The 20,367-nt window shown below is 34.4% G+C and overlaps 1 protein-coding gene and 1 long non-coding RNA gene across 3 annotated transcripts; one reads left to right on the top strand and one right to left on the bottom strand.

Annotated features, from left to right (window-relative positions):
• The first annotated feature begins 182 nt into the window (after positions 1 to 182).
• LOC133175112 (protein Njmu-R1-like) lies at positions 183 to 18,961 on the top strand. 2 transcript variants are annotated; one of them, XM_061310245.1, is made up of 12 exons: positions 183 to 305; positions 2,537 to 2,590; positions 3,313 to 3,438; positions 5,740 to 5,904; positions 7,262 to 7,319; positions 9,716 to 9,826; positions 10,154 to 10,218; positions 10,366 to 10,529; positions 11,798 to 11,898; positions 12,520 to 12,590; positions 12,814 to 12,971; positions 18,949 to 18,961. In XM_061310245.1, exons 1-11 carry the CDS (start codon positions 244 to 246, stop codon positions 12,944 to 12,946), a joined length of 1,110 nt encoding a protein of 369 aa, XP_061166229.1. In that variant the 5' UTR covers positions 183 to 243; the 3' UTR covers positions 12,947 to 12,971; positions 18,949 to 18,961. The 2 variants fall into 2 exon arrangements, with proteins under 2 accessions (XP_061166229.1, XP_061166228.1); XM_061310244.1 differs by lacking the exon at positions 18,949 to 18,961 and having other exon boundaries at positions 12,814 to 12,974.
• On the bottom strand, positions 17,403 to 19,411 carry LOC133175113 (uncharacterized). Its single transcript, XR_009719231.1, has 2 exons — positions 19,292 to 19,411; positions 17,403 to 17,734 (listed from the first exon to the last, which is right to left on the bottom strand). It is a non-coding gene; the product is annotated as an uncharacterized LOC133175113 (long non-coding RNA).
• Between the last annotated feature and the right edge of the window lie 956 nt (positions 19,412 to 20,367).

The following is a 20,367-nucleotide window of genomic DNA, read 5'->3' as shown; positions in this document are numbered from 1 at the left end:
GAAATTTGACGTATTTCTGCAGAAAATTCAATAAAATCCTCATTTTGTATTTTATTCGATCTAATAGTGACACTGTCACTTCAAAAGCACCGCCAATGGTAAGTTTATGTATATTTAGAAATCACGTGTGTTTACATCTTGATACAAGCGGACTCATGTGACCAGCTGGGTCAGCAAAACTCTTTTTGACACGACAAATTTTGCTTGGCAGATTTGCATCATTGTGATCCACAACATCTGAAAATGACGGAAGAAGCTGTCGAAAAGAAAAACTATTATGCTCTTTATTCGTACAGTCCACAAAGGTATTAAACAATTTCAGTCTGGAGGAGGACGGGATGTAGAAAGAGAATATGTACGTCTGTACTCCCTTCTTTTGTCTCCAGATTTAAAAGTGGAAGCAGTGATCATAGTGTTAAACAGCTATTTAGTATCGATAGTAATGCTCATTGGTAAATTTATCTAACTCTATGCACCGAAAACAGTTTTTGAACATTTAGGCATTGATGTCACCAAAGGAGTAGTACATGTTTTCTTTGATACATATGTACCTCTATCAAAGGAAAAAAAGGATAAGATTCTGTGTATTAGGCCTAAAGATATAAGAAATGAATGCAATATTTTTTTCTCTGACCGAAATATCATAAAAAAATTTGGACGGAGAACGTCATCTATGCAAGTAGCACATTGATGAAAAAGTTTTCATCCAAAGTTTTCTTTGATACTTCAGCAACAGACTCTTCCAGATTGCTGTAACATGCTGTAAAATCTGGAAGAGTCTGTTGCCGACTGTTTAACATGGAAAGAATTCCTTCCTGGCTCAGTGTCGTTTTTCTCATGCATTCGATCATTTTCTAAGAATTAACAGATTAGATGGCATTTCCCTGCTTTGGTAGCTTAAAAACATTCCTTTACAGTTCTATTATTTATACCAGTTATCTCAAAGACAAACATTTAATATACGGGTTGTATGTTCGTTCGCCCTAAAGTGGGTTCGCCCTTGACGCCGTTCACCCTAATTCTCGTTTGCTCTAAAACTTGTTCGCCCAAAGTCTGTTCATCCTTTATATGTTAGTCGGTTAATTTTTTGTAATTTCCTTTGATTTGATTGAATTTCATGATTTTTTCTGTTTAGATTACAATTTATTATATCCCCAATACTTGAACTTTCAGTACAGATGAAGAAATAAAAAGAAACTCTTAAGTAATAGATGTGATACTCGTTAATTTATTAGTAATGTTTTATAACATTATATTAAGTTGAGAATAAAAGATAAATAATAAACCTGTTGCTCCGATGCTGCTCATCCCCAGTTAAAATGGCCTATCAACATGATTAACGTCACTCTAAATTTCCTTTATTATTTTCAAACAACATTTAATACAAATCTTAAATAACAAAACAAAACAATGAAAGTATTCCCTAATTTTCTGTACTAAATTAACAGCAATTAAACTGATTACTTCTTTGATGAGCATCAAAATCGGAAATGAAGTCAATACTGATGGAAAGGAAATATATTAAATATATTACTAGTTCTATCTAATAAAAAAAAATCCACAATAATGATGACATAAAATATCACTAATAGGGCGAACTGGATATATGGCGAACAGGGTGTAGGGCGAACGAGAATTATAGCGAACGGACCCTGCACGAATGGACTCATGTGAACAGGTAGATAGGGTGAACGGACTCAATACCTAATATATGTATGATGATTTCTTTCCTTCTTTCCAGCAACTGCATTGTTGTCATTGCAGACAATCTTATTTGTTTAGCTATAGCAAAGGGAGATAATTTGAAAAGAAACAAAAGTAGACAGAAGTTTGAAATTCAGGAAAATAGAGTAAAAGTATTTCATTTTTCATTACAAAGTAATCTGGAAGCGGGAAACATACATGTAAAGTCAGCCAAAGGAGTTCCAGCTGCTAAGTGCAAGTGAACTCCAGATTCTATTGATGCAGTTATCAAAAGATTTTTTTATCCAATCAGAATCAATTATTTTATAGAAATTAAATGATATTCAGATACATTGATGTCTCATGATATGATGGTGCAAGGTTCTATAGTTTGTTCATTGATGTATACAAGGAGTCATTATATGCAATAAAAATGTTATTTTACTAGTGAAGTTGATAGATATTTCAAGATTTAAAGTTTACTTTCTCCAAGTTTTACTTACCCACTACTAGTAGGCTTTAATCTTGCTGGTTCAAAATTTGCCATATTATGCCAGTAATGTTTGCCTTATGGGGATTTCATATTTAAAAAATTAAGATTTGAAGTATTTCCTATTGCCTTTAAAAAAACCCCAACCCTTCATGACATTTTTTGAAAAAACATTTAGTTAAAGGAAAGGTCAAAGTTGTGAGGAGGTTGTGATGTAAATTCTCTACAAGGATGTATTTGTGTACTTATGTTGATAAATTATTTATGGGATTCACTTTTTCAGGGAATTTGGGTAATAGTTAGGCTAAAGGCAGAATCAGTAATGAAAATGATGATTAATATGGTTTTCATTTTATTTTGTAGCATTCCAGATAATAGTGGGGATAATCAGCAAACAACTGAAAATTTAGGATTTAGGTATGATGACATCAATTCACTATACATTGCACTAATTTCTATATATATGCACATGATATTAATAAGCCACAAGTTTTAAACTTGCAAACAAAAGAACGTAGTTTATTTTATGCAAAGAATAAAATGATTCTGGAGCTGTCTTGTTTAATCTCTAAAAGGATCAGAAATCTTGCAAGCCTCACCTTTGAACAAAGGTATTAATTTTGAGGTAGGGTAATGCTACTTTTATGAGTTTGATTTAAGTCTTTTGTGAACCATTAGTGATTATTCTTTGTCCTACCCCCTATCCCCCCTCCTCCCCCCCCCCCAACCCATCCCCCCATCCCCCAAAAAAATCTTTAACCTATAAACAATAGGAGTTCCTTGCATTAAAGCTAAGTCAATACATTTTTGGTGTTGTGCTAGTTGAGCCCTACCTTTTAGTGACTTGTGGCAAATTATTCATATGGCCTGTCCTTCTTAACAAAAGCAAGGTTATCAGATTATTCAGCAATACTTGGACCATGTTAAAGATTTTTTAGCATTCAAGCTAAAAAAAAAAACCCAGACATACTTATTTCAAAATAATAACAACTACTATATTAAGTTAAAAACAAAAAATTGCTAGCACTTCAGAAGATTGTTAATAACTATGTGTATCAATGAAGATTTTATGTGCATCTCAAAATTTTGTTTTTTTTAAAGCCAGTCTTATTATTTTTTATAAATGCTTGTTCTTTTAGTGTGTCTCATGTTCTGAGTGACCTGCCAGAATCCTTAGAAGCTGACCTCTCCCAGTTCCTGTTCAGTAAGATCTCTAAGGGTCTAATCTACAATGATTCAGGCAGCATCGCTTCCTTTGTTTACAGGTTTGTTTTATTATCAGGAGGTCAATACAGTAAAACATGCTTATAGTGAACACGCTTATAATGAATTGATGCTTATAGCGAAGTGATTTTCATTTCCCATTACTTTAAAATAAATTGTAAACTTACTGGATATAACAAACTACGTTTATAATGAAGCAAAACCGCCAGTCCCTGGCACTTTGTTATAAGCATGTTTTACTGTATTCTGTAGATTCCTTATTACTCACAGAGGTTACTTTTTAGCTCACCTCAACGAAGTTGGGGGAGCTTATGTAATACCCTCGGCGTCAGCGTCGGCGTCCCAGGTTAAGGTTTTTGGAGCAGTTTTCTTTTCAAGTACTTCTATGGCTTATATTAGTCAGAGATGCATGGAGGATGCTTCTAGTGTGTTTTATTGTACCAGTCAAGGTTTCAGATGCTGCAACTTCAGCTAAAGAATGACCAGGTTAATGTTTTTGGAGCAGGTTAAAGTTTTTGGAGCAGGTTAAAGTTTGTGGAGCAGGTCTCATTTCCAAGTAACTATAAGCCCTATATTGACCAAACTTGCATGGATGATACATCTAAGGATGCACACTACTGAACTTGCTTCGGATGCTGGATCTGACCTACATTTTCCGGATGAGTGACTAGGTTAAAGTTTTTGGAGTAGATCTCATTTCCAAGTAACTATAAGCCCTATATTGACTAAACTTGCGTGGATGATACATCTAAGGATGCACACTACTGGACTTGCTTCGGATGCTGGATCTGACCTATATTTTCCGGGTGAGTGACCAGGTTAAAGTTTTTGGAGCAGATCTCATTTCCAAGTAACTATAAACCCTATATTGACCAAACTTGCATGGATGATACATCTAAGGATGCACACTACTGAACTTGCTTCAGATGCTGGATCTGACCTATATTTTATGGATGAGTGACCAGGTTAAAGTTTTTGGAGCAGATTTCATTTCCAAGTAACTATAAGCCCTATATTGACTAAACTTGCATGGATGATACATCTAAGGATGCACACTACTGGACTTGCTTCAGATGCTGGATCTGACCTGTATTTTCCGGATGAGTGACCAGGTTAAGGTTTTTGGAGCAGATCTCATTTCCAAGTAACTATAAGCCCTATATTGACCAAACTTGCATGGATGATACATCTAAGGATGCACACTACTGGACTTGCTTTGGATGCTGAATCTGACCTATATTTTATGGATGAGTGACTAGGTTAAAGTTTTTGGAGCAGATGTCATTTCCAAGTATCTATCAACCCTATATTGACCAAACTTGCATGGATGATACATCTAAGGATGTACACTACTGGACTTGCTTCAGATGCTGGATCTGACCTACATTTTCCGGATGAGTAACCAGGTTAAAGTTTTTGGAGCAGATCTCATTTCCAAGTAACTATAAGCCCTATATTGACCAAACTTGCATGGATGATACATCTAAGGATGCACACTACTGGACTTGCTTCAGATGCTGGATCTGACCTAAATTTTTGGGATGAGTGACCAGGTTAAAGTTTTTGGAGCAGATCTCATTTCCAAGTAACTATAAGCCCTATATTGACTAAACTTGCATGGATGATACATCTAAGGATGCACACTACTGGACTTGCTTCGGATGCTGGATCTGACCTACATTTTGCAGATGAGTGACCAGGTTAAAGTTTTTGGAGCAGATCTCATTTCCAAGTAACTATAAGCCCTATATTGACTAAACTTGCATGGATGATACATCTAAGGATGCACACTACTGGACTTGCTTCGGATGCTGGATCTGACCTACATTTTGCAGATGAGTGACCAGGTTAAAGTTTTTGGAGCAGATCTCATTTCCAAGTAACTATAAGCCCTATCTGAACCAAACTTGCATTGATGATGTATCAAGGGACGGACAATCTCAAAACTTGCTTCGGATGCTGGATTTGACTTACATTTTCTGGATGAGTGACTAGTTTAAAGTTTTCAGATAAGTCCATTCCCAAGTAACTGCAAGCCCTATCAGACCAAAATTGCATAAATGTTGCATCTAGGGATGCACACTCCTAGATTATTAGTTTAGTGTGGGACTTTGCCTTACTTAAAGACAACATTCGTTGAGGTGAGCTCTGTAATCTCTGATTTCCTATGTTTGTATATACTCTTGAGAGCAGTGTTTCATGAAATCATATATTATAAATCATATACTTGTGTATCATTTCTGAGTGTATACTGGGGGAAAACTTCTACATGTAATAGCAAAGTACACCGTTTTCAAAAGAAAAGTTTCTGAGAGTAGCCATGTTTTGATTATTTGTTACAGTGAGGGTGACCTACAAAGAGAGATGTCCTGTTATTTCTGCATGCTGAGTGGAGCAGACACTGCTAATGTTGATATCAACCTTGGAAGGGGGGACTGTGGCAAAGACTCAAGAACCAAGTCACATGTTGTCTGCTTCCTCACTCTTCATGACAACATGCTAGATCAATATCCTATGAATTAACTGCTTCTAATTACAAAAATCCATTACTGTTTTACTGTTAATAATTCTCACAATGTCAGGGGTCCTGAGTCAACACATTGCCTTTGGACCCCTGAAAAATTTCATTCGATATCTTGCGGGCTGACAGCAGCGACGTCTTTCAGGAAAATTACAAATTTTGATTGTTTTTCTTATCTCTAAACCAATCACAATAAGGAGGGATTCCTCTTATATTTCCGGTATTTATAAATCAATGAAATTTTCACAGAATCAAGAAGACAATGTCACTAAGTGATGGTATCAGTCAGATTAAATTTGACCGTTTTATATTAGAGGCAAGGTCAGGTCAAGGTCATTACCTTTTCCCTGGACATTAAGAATAAAAAATTACTGTTGCCAATCATGCGATGCCTACTTCTATTTCAAGAGATTAAATGTTTTCCTTTTTGCATAAAGAGATATTACCATATAGGGTCTATATAATGATATCACCAAATTGACATAAATAATTCAACTAAAATGGATATTGGCTAATCCAAATTTTCTCTATTTTTCTAAACTTTTTAGGATATTTTAGTTATTTTTATATGCTTCCTATATTTAAAATTTTCTTATTTTCATATATTGTAAAGTTGTCACATAAAGATACAAAATGAAATAAAAACAAAAAGATTTGATCGTTTACTAAGAGGAAAAAGACACTTCTTACGGATTTTTGGCTCAAATCTGTACTTAGATTGGAAGCTTTAAAAAGGTAACATAATTGTAGTTTGTTTGGAAAACCATATTTATTTGATATATTTTAAAACTTTAGTCCCTTATTATTAATTTAACTTACATTTAAAAATTTCTTCAAGTCCTTGATTGTGTAAAAATTATAACTAAATTCATTGTTCTATAATAATTTTGAGAGGCAGAAAAGAATTATTTTCATACGCCGCTATAGTCCCTGCTAGATTTCAAACTCAGTTTACCATTTCTATTTAAAGTTGTACAATTGTGATGAGGAAAGAAAAATATGATCTTTTAAATCTTTTACATCTAAATATATAAAATATATAAGCAAATATACTTTGAATATTTCATCTAGTCAGAAACCAGACAAGAATCCCTCCTTAAGCCTTTCGGTGATAAACAATGCGTAATATGTGCATTTTAGGTGTCAACTGATTCCTCTCTGTTTACATTATCTGTCTACTTCGATTTGATTGATACTTTCAATGAGAGAAGGAAGCCTGAAGATATCAAATGAAATTTGTCAGGGGTCCAACAACAACGTGTTGACTCATGACCCCAGACGTTGTGTCTGTTAATAGAAAATCAATTTTGAATTAGATAATATTTAAGTCCTTAACACAGTACTTTCAGACATGAATTGGATATGTATGCTTTAGGGCTCTTTAAATTCTTAGAACAAGAAGTGAGTAAATACACTGTATCTATATGAATATGTATTTTTAGCTCTTCTGAGCCAAAGGCTCAAAGAGCTAATGCTATGGCCATTTGTGCGGTGTGCGGTGTGCGTAAACTTTTTAGAATATGGGCCATAACTCAAGAACCCCTTGGCCAATTATTGTCAAATTTGTCACAGGGTATCCTTGGCCCAAGGGCTCCCTTTTATACTAAAACTGGAGTTGTGACCCTTTAACAAGGGGAGATAATTAGGAAAATAGAAACAAAAGTACTGGTTGCTAAAAAATCTTCTTCTCAAGAACCACTGGGCAGATTATCACCAAACTTACACAAAAGGATGAGGATATGTTGTAGATTAAAATTTGCACAGGGATTTACCCTGGGGCAAAGGGCGTGGTCTCAAGGTCACTTCAAAGTTGACCAAAAATTACATTTTATTAAAATGTTGATATTTTGCTTACTATAAGGACTAGGATCATCAAATCTTGTCAGTTGGTGCATCTAAGGACCTCATATGATGTTGACTCAAAAGTAGGTCACGGTGACCTACTTTTTAAATTTTGTGGCCATTCTTTTTCAAAATGATTTAGAGGCATATTTTGAACAATTTAAGGCCTATGATCATCAAACTTTGTCAGTTGATGCATCTTGGGTCCTCAAAGTACGTCAACTAAAAAGTAGGTCACCTTGACCTACTTTTTGAATTTTATGGCTAATCTTTTTTAAAACAATTAAGGTCATTAATTCGAATACGGGGAGGCTTAGAATCATTAAATCTTGTAAGATGATGCATCTTGGGGCCATAAAACATATTTATTAAAAAGTAGGTCACAGTGACCTACTTTTTGAACTTTGCAGGCATTCGATTTCAAAGCGTTTTAGAGGCATAATTTGGACATTTTAAGTCCTATGATCATAAAACTTTGTAAGTTGATGCATCTTGGGTCCTCAAAAAAGGTCAACTGAAAAGTAGGTCACCGTGACCTACTTTTCAATTTATATGACTATAATTAAATATTTCAGGTACTAATTGGCTTAGAATCATCAAACTTTGTCAGTTGATGCATCTTGGGTCTTCGGAGTAGGTCGACTAAAAAGTAGGTCACAGTGACCTACTTTTGAAAATTTATGGTGTTAATTAAATATTTCGGGTACTAATTGGCTTAGAATCATCAAACTTTGTCAGTTGATGCATCTTGGATCTTCAGAGTAGATCGACTAAAAAGTAGGTCATGGTGACCTACTTTTGAAAATTTATGGCTTTAATTAAATATTTCGGGTACTAATTGGCTTAGAATCATCAAACTTTGTCAGTTGATGCGTCATGGGTCTTCGGAGTAGGTCGACTAAAAAGTAGGTCACCGTGACCTACTTTCGGAAAATTTATGGCTTTAATAAAATATTTTGGGTACTAATTGGCTTAGAATCATAAAACTTTGTCAGTTTAGGCGTCATGGGTCCTCGGAGTACAACAACTGAAAAGTAGGTCACGGTGACCTACTTTTGAAAATTTATGGCTTTAATCAAATATTTCGGGTACTAATTGGCTTAGAATCATTAAACTTTGTCAGTTGATGCGTCTTGGGTCCTCGGAGTACAACAACTGAAAAGTAGGTCACGGTGACCTACTTTTGAAATTTTATGGATGTATTTAATATTTTCAGGAATTATTTGGCTTAGAATCGTCAAAATTTGTCAGTTGATGCATCTTTGGTCCTCGGAGTAGGTTGACTGAAAAGTAGGTCACCGTGACCTACTTTTGAAAATTTATGGCTGTAATTAAATATTTTGGGTACTTATTGGCTAGAATCATCAAACTTTGTCAGTTGATGTATATTTGGTCCTCGGAGTACAGCAACTGAAAAGTAGGTCACGGTGACCTACTTTTGAAAATTTATGGCTTTAATTAAATATTACAGGTACTAATTGGCTTAGAATCATCAAACTTTGTCAGTTGATGCATCTTGGGTCCTTGGAGTAAAACAATTGAAAAGTAGGTCACTTTGACCTACTTATAAAATTTTATGATTATAATTTTAAAAAATATTTTAGGTATTAATTGGCTTAGAATCATCAAACTTAGTTGATGGGTCCTCAGAGAATGACAAGTGATAAGTAGGTCACCATGACCAACTCTCAGGTACTAATTGGCTTAGAATCATCTTGGGTTCTCAGAGTGTGAATTGGAATTTCAAGGGTTTATGTAAATATACAGGATACTTCGAGGCTTCAAATAGAAGTGATAGGTTGTACAGTTTATCAGAAGAGCGATTCAAGGCCCATGGGCCTCTTGTTAATAATTTTGACGTTAATTCAATAGTAGCACAATTGTAGAAAAATGCATTTGATAGATATCATTACAAGCATGTTGTAAAGTCAGTATCATGGTACATATTTATCCAGAATGAAGCCCAGGTGAAGATTTACCTGGAGAAATGGTCGTACGAGACAACCGAGTACCTCTGTAGAACTCTGTCATCTGTTGGTCAGGACATCAAGTACCTCATGTATGCTGTGAGTATACTGTATCTCTCATTTCTGATTGAATAATACACTGTAAAAATAAAAATGATGCCATAAATTATACAATGAAAGTATTAAGCATGAGAGTTCTATTGTAACCATTAGCCATGATGTAAGTTATAGTGTGTAGATGTGTTTTTTGTAACCCTCATAACTGGGACTTATGTATGAATTTTGAATATATATTTTTACTCAGACAATACATGTTCTTTTCCTGAGCTAATATTTGTTTGTCATAATTGGATCAACTTCAGATATTAACTATTCTACTCTAGACATTTAATAGAAGTTTTAACTTTGTATTTGTTGTTTCTACAGGCACTGATGGATGCTCAGGTTGTATTTGATGGAGTGGAGAACAGTATACAGCAGGATTTACTCAAGTAATTTGTCTTACGGCTCTTTCATTATTTTATTGCTAAAATGGTTTCACACATCATGAGATGTGTAATAATGGTGACTCTAAAGTATTATAGTCTAAGAAAAGAAATTTCCCCTGATATGCCTTAAGTGTGCAGTGACTTTTGTAGGTTTGTTAAGTCGTGTAGCTTAGGGGATATGCTGCGACAGACGGGAAGCCCTCTTTCTGGGAGCCTGGACATGTTAGCAGATCTCAATGTTCAAAGCACAGATGACAAAAGGACAACAATTCAGATAAAAGCTGTTGATGGCAGTCTCAAATTCTCACCAGAATGTAAGTAAAGCCTTGTATCATAAAATGAAAAAAATCAGATCAGTTGGGGCTACATGTATTTAATTATATCTTTACTCGAGGAATAGTATTTGTTTTACCCTGAATTCTAATTGAATGTTTTTATATTTCTTGTTTGACCATTTCTGGTACAGAAATGTTTAAGCCCACTGGATATACAGTCAGAACTTATTATCTTGAACTTGATGGGTCAGAGAAAAAACTTTGAGATATTGAGGGTAAAATACTAAAAGAAAGAGTGATTGGGACTTCCAAATCACTTTGACACATACATGGTATTCGAGATATTGGTGTTTGAGATACTGAAGTTCAGCTGTACTTAGGCCACAATTTTTTTCTTTTCTTGGAGTGAATTTTTTTTTTTACTCAAACAAAAGTGGATTGGATGAAATAAAAATAAAATGAAGATTCTTGATAGGCCAAACCTATCATTTTTTTTTTTTGTTAATGTTTCATCATCATCATCATAGTTTTAATAGAAAAAATAAATACATACAGCATGTTACTTAAATCAGATCACAAATATGGCATATCAAAGTCACTGACAACTGTACCTTGATCTTATTTTTTTTTTATTTTTACATTTATTTACTTATTTTGTTTATATGACTTGTTTAATAAATACGAATTAAGGATATACAATTTTGCAAAATGAATTACCAAATACAAAGCAGTAATATTTCATTTTCAGTTTTGGTTTGATGTGTTGAATAGAATTGGCAAGATCAAAAAATGCGAAATTTGCATTTTATTTTTTTCATGGTAATCCAAGAAATCAAAAAATGTTGCATTATCTGTAGGCAGGGCAGTACAGTAATACACACTTATAGTGAACATGCTTACAACGAATCGATGCTTATAGCGAAAGGATTTTTATTGCCCTTTACTTCAAAATAAATTGAAGACTTGACGGATATAATGAATTACACTTATAACAAAGCAAAATTGTCTGTCCCTGGCACTTTGTTATAAGTGTGTTTTACTGCATATGCATGTCATGAGAACATGTCTGTTTATTTTTACTATACTAAACTTTTTATATAAAGCATGCCATTATAAATGCCATGTGACATCCTTTAAATCCAGATGGGGGGGGGGGGGGGGGTTAAAGGGAGACATAAATTTTAGAGTTTTAAAATCCTTTAAAATGCAAACATACATGTAAATATGTTTTAATTCCTGAAAGGAACTGTGGTAAAATGTACAAAACTTATAGAAACATCTTCTAAATTTTCAAGTTTGTTTTTCAGATTGTACAAGGTTCTGTGAAGACTGGAGTCATTCTGTAAATAGTTCAAAAACTGAGAACCCAGGGCTGATCAGACAGGTCATAGAGGCAGGTAAACTAAAGGTAAGTCATCAGGACTGATCAGACAGGTGTTAAATACAGGTAATCTAAAGGTAAGTCATCAGGACTGATTAGATATGTGATAGATATGGGTAAAATAAAGATAAATAGTCATCAGAACTGGTCAGACAGGTAACTAAAGGTAAGTCATCAGGACTGATTAGACAGCTGTGAAGTAGAGGTAAATTAAAGGTTAGTCATCAGGACTGATTAGACAGGTGTAAAATACAAGCAAATCAAATTAAGTCATCAGGACTGATCAGACAGGTGTAAAATACAGGTAAATTAAAAGTAAGTCATCAAGACTGATCACACAGATATACAATGCAGGTAAAACTAAAGGTAAGTCATCAGGACTGATAACACAGGTAATAAATACAGGCTTCTTCTGTTAGTCATTGTCACTTCTTTAAAATATGGGGTAACTAAAGAAACATCTTATTCAGGAGTATCAGAGATGAATGCAAACCTAACGCTATTGTTAACTGTGTGGGAGTGGGGATAAGGTTATTGAGGCAGTATACAGGGTTTTCAGTCACATACATTTTTTATGATAGATGGTTCTCTCTTGTTTTTTCATAACATATTGAAAGATCTTTTTCACAATGTATCTATATATTTCAGTACACTCAGAGTATAAACACCATGAAAAGATTGATGATGCAAGCAGAAAATGACTTTTATGCACTATACAGGCAAGTGAATAAATCTGAAATATTTAATGCTGTATACAGGGGGACATATGACTATGAACTCATATGTTCATAGTTTATTGTGTTTTATTTGTTTTCCATAGTTTAAGCATTTTATTTTTTGTTTGGAACAAGTTCATCTTTACTTCTTTAGAGCTAGAAGAGTCTATCATTGATAAGAGTAACTTAAGACATTTTTGTTATGTTTACACATTTGTTTTTACAGGGCCTATCTGTTCCTGAAGAACTCTGGGAATTGTGAAATTCTTCTGAATTGTGCTCACCTTGACTCTATGCCAGAGACATACAATGTGTTTAAATGTCTTGAGGAGTTTGTTAGAGAAACTGGTGTGAGGTAGAAATAGTGTTCCTATAAATAAAGATGTACACTATATATGTCTTATTTTATGTCTACACATCTGTAAGGTCCATGTAGGTTATGGTTCCTCATTTCAATTTGCAACTGAACCCACAATTTAAATGTGGGTTTAAAATTAGGAACAGATAGACGCTAGAACAATTATTCTGTTGATCCTAATCATATTATTTTTCTTGCTTTTGGCCAATAAAGCTTCATTTATCAGTTTATGGATCCTCTAAATTGTTGTATTGTACTCAGGTGACCGTTAAGGCCCTCAGGCCTCTTGTGTAACTGTCTTGTTAGTGCATCAAGCTAAAATAGCAATATATTTTTGAAGTACATGTAATATTTTCTGGTGAAAAAGGTTTTATTGTATAAGGGTTTTTGAAAATCAAACTTTGAGGTCTAGCTCATGAAGTCAAAATCATAAAACATTCAGAAAGCTTTTGTCACAGGCAATGCAATTTTGAAACAAGAGGCCAATGGAGCATAGTGCTCACCTGAGTCAATATGGCCCTGTTCTTCTTCCTACATATTCCTGTGTAAAACTTTGATCACCCATTGTGGCCCCATCCTACCCCCAGGGGTCATAATTTGAACAAACTTGAATCTACCTGAGGATGCTTCCATATAATATGACTAATCATGGCATTGCTCCTCTTGAGAACATTTTTAAAGATTTTTGCCTATATATTCCTATGTAAAACTTTGATCACCCAATGCGGTCCCATCCTACCCCTAACAAATTTGAACAAAATAAAATCTACACTATGTAATGAAGGTTTCACTTAAGTTTCAACCTTTTTTGGCCCAATGGCTCTTAAGAAGATTTTTTAAAGATGCCACCAAATTTTCACTAATTCTTAATTATCTCCACTTGAAAGAGGTGTGGTCCTTCATTCAAACAAACTTGAATCCCCTCCACCCAAGTATTCCTTTGTGGCAAGTTTGGTTGAAATTGGTCCAGTGGTTCTGGAGAAGAAGTTGAAAAAGTGAAAAGTTTACAGACAGACAGATAGACAGATGACAAACATGATTAGAAAAACTGACTTGAGCTTTCAGCTCAGGTGAGCTAAAATATATAAAGCCCTGTCTCTTCCTGTGCAAAATTTATGGCCAAAAGTTAAATTTTTTTAAAGTAGGTAAAACTTAAAGGTCAAAGGTTGGAAGTAAAAGATCATAGTATATTCAGAAAGGTCTTTCAACAGGTAACACATGCGTAAAAATATGAAAGCCCTCTCTTCAGGCCAAGGTTAATATTTTTGAAAAGTAGGTCAAATGTCAAATATAGACAAATGAGATTTTATGCCTCTGCAATTTCACAAAAGTGTAAATAAATCTGCTCTAAAAGAAAACCTACTCCAGTTTTCCAATTTCTATTTTTTTAGTGGATTGGACACTCATAGGTGTTGGAATTCACATACAATAAACTCAAAATAGGGCTCTGGGTAACATCAGCAGATCAAATTGTTTTAAAATGGAAACTCTAAGAGACAAGAGGCCCAAAGGCCTTAATGGTTACCTGAGTACAACAATTTAGAGGATCCATAAACTGATAGATGAAGCTTGTGTTGCCCAAAAGCAAGAAAAACAGTATAATTAGGATCAACAAAATAATTAGTCTATTTTCTATCTGTCCCCCATTTATCATTATTACCATGCAGACTATTAACAAAATATTTATTCTTTAACCGTATATTAATTCCTCTCATATTGGCCTTTCTTGGCCTTTGAAGAACTTTAGAAAAAATAAGTTATTTTTGTCTCATTTTTATTCATCTATTATTTCCAAGTCTACCTGATCAATAAAACTATGAAAGTACTATTTGTATTATACAATAAATGTTCTTGCATAATTCTCTTATTCTATTAACCTTTCAAATACATTATTTACAGGGATTAATTATCAAAGGTGAGTGGCAAAGGGGAATAACTTTGCTCAGTAGAATACAAATTAATAGAGCCCTGGCCAGGACCAGAACATTTGTCTAAATGGTCTAGATGTTCAGTAAAAATACCCTTGCTTATTAAAACTTTTATTTTGTTTGCCTCCAATATGTCCAGGAGCAGACAAGATTTTCAAAGAAATAATGCATTTTCACTGCAGATTTAACACAGCCCTTACACCTTGACCCAGGGTCATGAAATTTACAGATTCGAAAGAGGTACCCTCATCATCATAACTATGCAATTAGATGAAGATTTTCAAAGAATTCACACATTTTCACTATATTATCAATAGAGCCCCCCTCCCTCGGAGCAACATGAGAACCCCTGGGACCACAAGGTTTAAAAAATTTGTAAAAGTACCCTTGCCTTGCTCATCATAACTATACACTTGTTTCGTTGCTTTATAACCAGGAGTAGAAAAAATATTTTGAAAGTAATTATGCATTTTCATTATATAATCAATAACCCCCCCCCCCTTTCACCAGAACCCCTGACCCTGGGACCTTGAATTTCACAATTTTGGAAGAGGCATTCTTGCTTATCACAACCATGCATTTCCTTTGTTTAAATAATACCAAGGGGCAGAGAAGAAGATTTTCAAAGAAATAATGCATTTTCACTATATAATCAATACAGCCCCGCCCTAACACCAGAGCCCCTGACCCTGGTTGTATTATACTCAGGTAACCGTCAAGGTCCCTGGGCCTCTTGTCTTGTAAGAAAATTTTACGGGTGTGTTGTTGTCTCCCTCCCATATTTTCCCTGAGTAAAATAATTTATAAAAATTGGGAAAAAAAAAACAAGAAAAAAATATGGTATCAATAGCACAGTTTTTTGTGTTCGATCAAGATGATGGTTGATAGGGCATAAGTCCAGCAGATGCGAAAAAGTCTCGATATGAATGGTTCCCTCTTTTTTATCTTCCTTTTCTTCCCTCCACTCCCTCCTGGGTTAAACAACTATTTAGAACTGTTTATTTGCTCTTCTCCAAACACCAAGAAAATTGATGGTTTTTAATTGATAAACGTTATGTATTTTGCTTTTGTGAAATCATAGTCCACATAAATAGACCTGTCTTCATTTCTGTGAGTAAATTATAATCTCAGAAAAAAAATGTGAGGAAAATACCTAGATCCACCTTTTTTTTGTTTTAAAGTTTACTAACAAAGTTATACACAATGGTGATTTAATAAAGATAGTGCATAAGTCAATAACATATCATCTGATGACATCAACAGCTTGCAGTTGGCAGTGGTAACTAGCAGAGGCAGATAAAAGCTGACATCATCAGCATGTAGTCGGCAATGGTAGCAAGCAGTTGCAGTCAAAAATAGACATCATCAGCCTGTAGTCGGTAGTGGTAGTTAGCAGTGGCAGTCAAAAGGTAGACATCATCATCCTGTAGTCGGTAGTGGTAGTTAGCAGTGGCAGTCAAAAAGTAGACATCATCAGCCTGTAGTCGGTAGTGGTAGCTATAGCTATGGCAGTCAAAAGTAGACACCATCATCCTGTAGTCGGTAGTGGTAGCTAGCAGTGGCAGTCAAAAGTAGACATCATCAGCCTGTAGTTGGAAGTGGAAGCTAGCAGTGACAGTCAAAAGTATAGACATCATCAGCATGTAATCGGTAGCTAGCAGTGGCAGTCAAAAGAAGAGATCTTCAGCACCAACTGTAGATGACAGTGCGTGGTAGTTAACAGTGGCAATCAACAGTTAGCATTGGCACCGTTGCATTAGATGATATGATAATTAAAGGATCGATCCCTATGTTCTTCTCTTTAAGAGCTAAGAGTCTAATTTCTGTTTTTCATGAAAATTGAAGTAAGTTACAAGAGGGATTTTTTTTAATTTCTTGGCCATATTATTTTTTTTTTTGATTCATAGTGAAAAAGATTTTCGCCCTGTTGATTAAAAAGGAAAAAGCTAATTCGGGGAATTAATGTTCCTCGATTAAGGAAAAAATGAGTGGGGGAAATACCTACCAAAATGTAGATGGAGAACAAAAGGATAGATTGTCCTTTACCTTTCACCTCTAGCCCTGAAAGTTCTTACGCTAGAAAGTCATCGCCTTTAGTTTTCTTGCAAACAAGTTATAATCTGGAAACCATTTTATGCAGTAGGTAAACTAATAATCTTTTGCTTTTGCCCTTTAACCTCAAAATCAATTGGGGTCTTCTTTAAGTCATAAGAAGTTATTACTACGATAAAATATCTTTGAAAAAGAAACTGAACTTATTCTCAGGAGACCATTCTTTGTCACATATGAATGTCTGACCTTGACTCTGGTCTTCAAAATCAATAGGGGCCTTCTTAAGACACAGGGAGTTGTATAAAGTTTCAAATGTAAAGGCGTTTTGAGATATAATTACACATCAACAGACGGGCTGATCTAAATTGATACCCCACGCTGTTAGCGAAAGACAAAGACAAAAACCTCAAATATACCTTGTCCTACACTGTTTAAATTTCCTGCTATTTCCATCTGACTTTCTGAGGAAAACAACAATTCGTTTTTTGAATTTTGTTTTTATTGAAAGTGCTTTAAATAGAGAACATTAAGATTTTAAAGAGTTCTACAGAGAATTCCAATGAATTAACTGAAGACATCAAATTCGTCACATTTTCCCGCCATTATTACTTCTGCTTCGGCTGGAATCGTTCGTTATTGGGATTTAATTGGTTGCTATGGTTATCCAGGTCCGATTTAGTTCCGGTTCCGGAATAACCGCTTGTGTGGCCTTTATATTCCTGGTTGTTTGGGTTGCATTGGTTCGACTTATTGTCGTTGTTCGCTTGGCTTTGACCTCGTCCAGACATTGTCAGACAATGTGGATAAACCTGTTATAAAGAAAATTCTGTTATCAGAATAATTTTACCAGCTTTATTGAAATTTAAAATTCTTTAAAGAGAAAACATTTAAGGGACAGGGTTTTTTTCTAATGTAGGTTGAAATACGATCAGTCACACATAAAAGAAGACAAAATACACTGAAATCATCACCTGTACATAACCTTCCCCTATGATTTATAATTTTTTTTAGGATTGAGGAATGAATTTAACCATGAGTAAATATTTCTCTATTAAAATCATGCATTCAGCAGTAAGGTTACCAAGCATAGACAGATTCAGGGGGTCAGGTTCTGCCCCCTTTTCTGCACATGATTTACAGTTTTATTAAATATGGTAAAGTAATTTGGAAAGACTCTGGATTCCTTAGAACTACGAAACAAAGACCTTCTTTGTAGGTAGAAGCTGCTTCTTCTTAAGACTGTCTAACCCCCCCCCCCTTCCCCCGGTTCTTGTTCCGTGTGGCATTTTTCTTGTCAATTTTTTTGGGAGTTAAAAGTATTATAACTCAAGGTGATTTCTCTTTTTACTATAATATGTTTTCTACTTTGTGTTGAATTTCTTCCTTTAAATACATATGTAATTCAAAATTTGCCCTAAGGCATTCTAATTAACGGATGGAATTCATTTTGTCATTTTTTTTTTTTATATTTTCTGTTTAAAAAATATGTACGGTAAGTAGAAATCTTCATCTACCTTATCTCCAAGTTTTTCATCCGTTTTATTTTAAAACAGATTTTCACACACCCCTCCTCCCAATGCAATATTAGTACGTCTAGTTGCAGAACTGTAGCTCTCCGAAAAAAAAATTGACAGACCGGAGAGCTACAGTGCCAACCATAGGAAAAAAAAAACTGTATTTTTATTGCACTCCTAAAGTTGCGCTTGGTTTTGGATTTATTTCTCCAAATTCTCACCTCAACTGCACAAAAAACTCGATTTCAAAACATTCCTTAGTCCTCTATCAAGTACTCTCGTAGTTGACAACTGCACTAAGTGTGTAGGACTGAATGGTTTTGCCATCCAAAATGGCAGTATAGATAGGCGAAATGTTCGATGGTCTCAATTCCAGGCCCAAGAGGGCTACTAATAACGGTAATGAGGAATAATTTGTCGTGGAAATAATAAAAGAATATGTTAGAAACACACATTTTAGTAATACGGTTAGTAATATTTTGAGATGGTGGTTTAAATATAAGAATAAGTTTAATAGTGAAACAGCGCACTTTTTTGTGCGCAATAAATATACATTTTTTTTTTCAATGGGTGACACGTCTTTCATCCCAATTGTTTTCAGACCAGCGAGCTACAAATCTGCAGCTAGTCCAACCATACCTTTATGGCAATATGTGATGCATTTTTCCATATATCTATTTTTTTTTCAAAAGCTTGATGGAAAATTTGCAAAAAAAAATGTGATTCATAAAAACATTTTTCATTTTTTTTTTACTGCATAGGCCCACAGGAGTCGGCAATTTTATCAATAAAGTGAAAATTAATGATAAGAATTAACTCTTTTATGTTAAAAGCATTAAAAAAATTATTTACCTTAAACCTCTGTGAAGTGGAAGAATTGTCTACAGTTTATTCCCAATAGAGTTAGCAGAGAAAAAGAGGGTTATTTCGGTTTAAATACCCTATCGCGTGTTTTTTCATTGGTTGATAATTTTAGTCTAATTCCTGGAAGAAAAAACAGAAAGCCGATAGAGTTAACCTTGTTATTTTCAGAATATGACTGTTACATAATGGATAAATAAGATGAATATTTCTCAGTGGTGCAAAGAAAGGAAGAAGGAACGAAAGAAAAAGAACGGATAGATAATAAGTACCGCGGAATATTCCAGATGATTCTCAGAGAGAGAGAGAGAGAGAGAGAGAGAGAATTTGTAATTAAAAAACGCTTTTCACTCATTTACACACGTACGTAATGCATTTTTTATTAAATCATGTGGAAATTTTAATCGCTTGATATAAAGCACACTGTACAAAATGAACCAGCGAAAGAAACCTAATATATATGAATATGATACAATTTATACATTTTTTAGGAGGTTATTTATTTTGATAGAAGGGAAAATCCAGTCTACTTGTAGTAAATTTAGAAGTTAGTCATTTAATTTGTATTACATGTAATTAAAAAAGAAGTCAGACTGTGTTAATTATAGAACCTTGTAAATATCGGTCATTTGGTTCTTTAAATACGTGAGACTAATCTACAAACTAATACTTCAAATAGCATGATTTCTGTAATACTATAAAATATAGCAAAAGGTTATTTTCTGATATTTTTGCAGCCGGACTATGCCCGCTTGACCTGTTCACTTGTTTTAAATTCTTCATAAAAAGGGATAAAAAGGCTATTACTAATTGTGTCTCCTGCATTTTGACTACAAAATACGGATCCCCTCCCTCCTTCTCCAAACAAAACCATGGCCACCACGCAATGTATTGTTGATAACCTGATGTACTAACACACACCCTTTTCTCCAACCAATTCTATTTCCATCACCTTATGATGCTAATTAGTTATTTGAATCATAATCACGGCATTTTTTTCAAAACTCACACACCGACACAAATTCCTGAGAGCAATTCAACTGTATCATATCAAGCATGACCTTCCC

The sequence above is a fragment of the Saccostrea echinata genome, unplaced genomic scaffold, assembly GCF_033153115.1.
Source record: "Saccostrea echinata isolate AGI-Se365-2 ecotype Australia unplaced genomic scaffold, CSIRO_AGI_Sech_v1 ptg000060l, whole genome shotgun sequence".
Taxonomy (NCBI): domain Eukaryota; kingdom Metazoa; phylum Mollusca; class Bivalvia; order Ostreida; family Ostreidae; genus Saccostrea; species Saccostrea echinata.
Note: the sequence above shows the minus strand (reverse complement) of the source record. Positions and strands in the feature narration are given on the sequence as shown.

Excerpts from the sequence above, each read along its gene's own strand:
- LOC133175112 (XM_061310245.1), top strand. The coding sequence starts at position 244 with ATGACGGAAGAAGCTGTCGAAAAGAAAAACTATTATGCTCTTTATTCG. Across the intron at positions 3,439-5,739 it reads ATCGCTTCCTTTGTTTACAG|TGAGGGTGACCTACAAAGAG; the intron begins GTTTGTTTTATT and ends TATTTGTTACAG. Across the intron at positions 10,219-10,365 it reads ATACAGCAGGATTTACTCAA|GTTTGTTAAGTCGTGTAGCT; the intron begins GTAATTTGTCTT and ends TGACTTTTGTAG.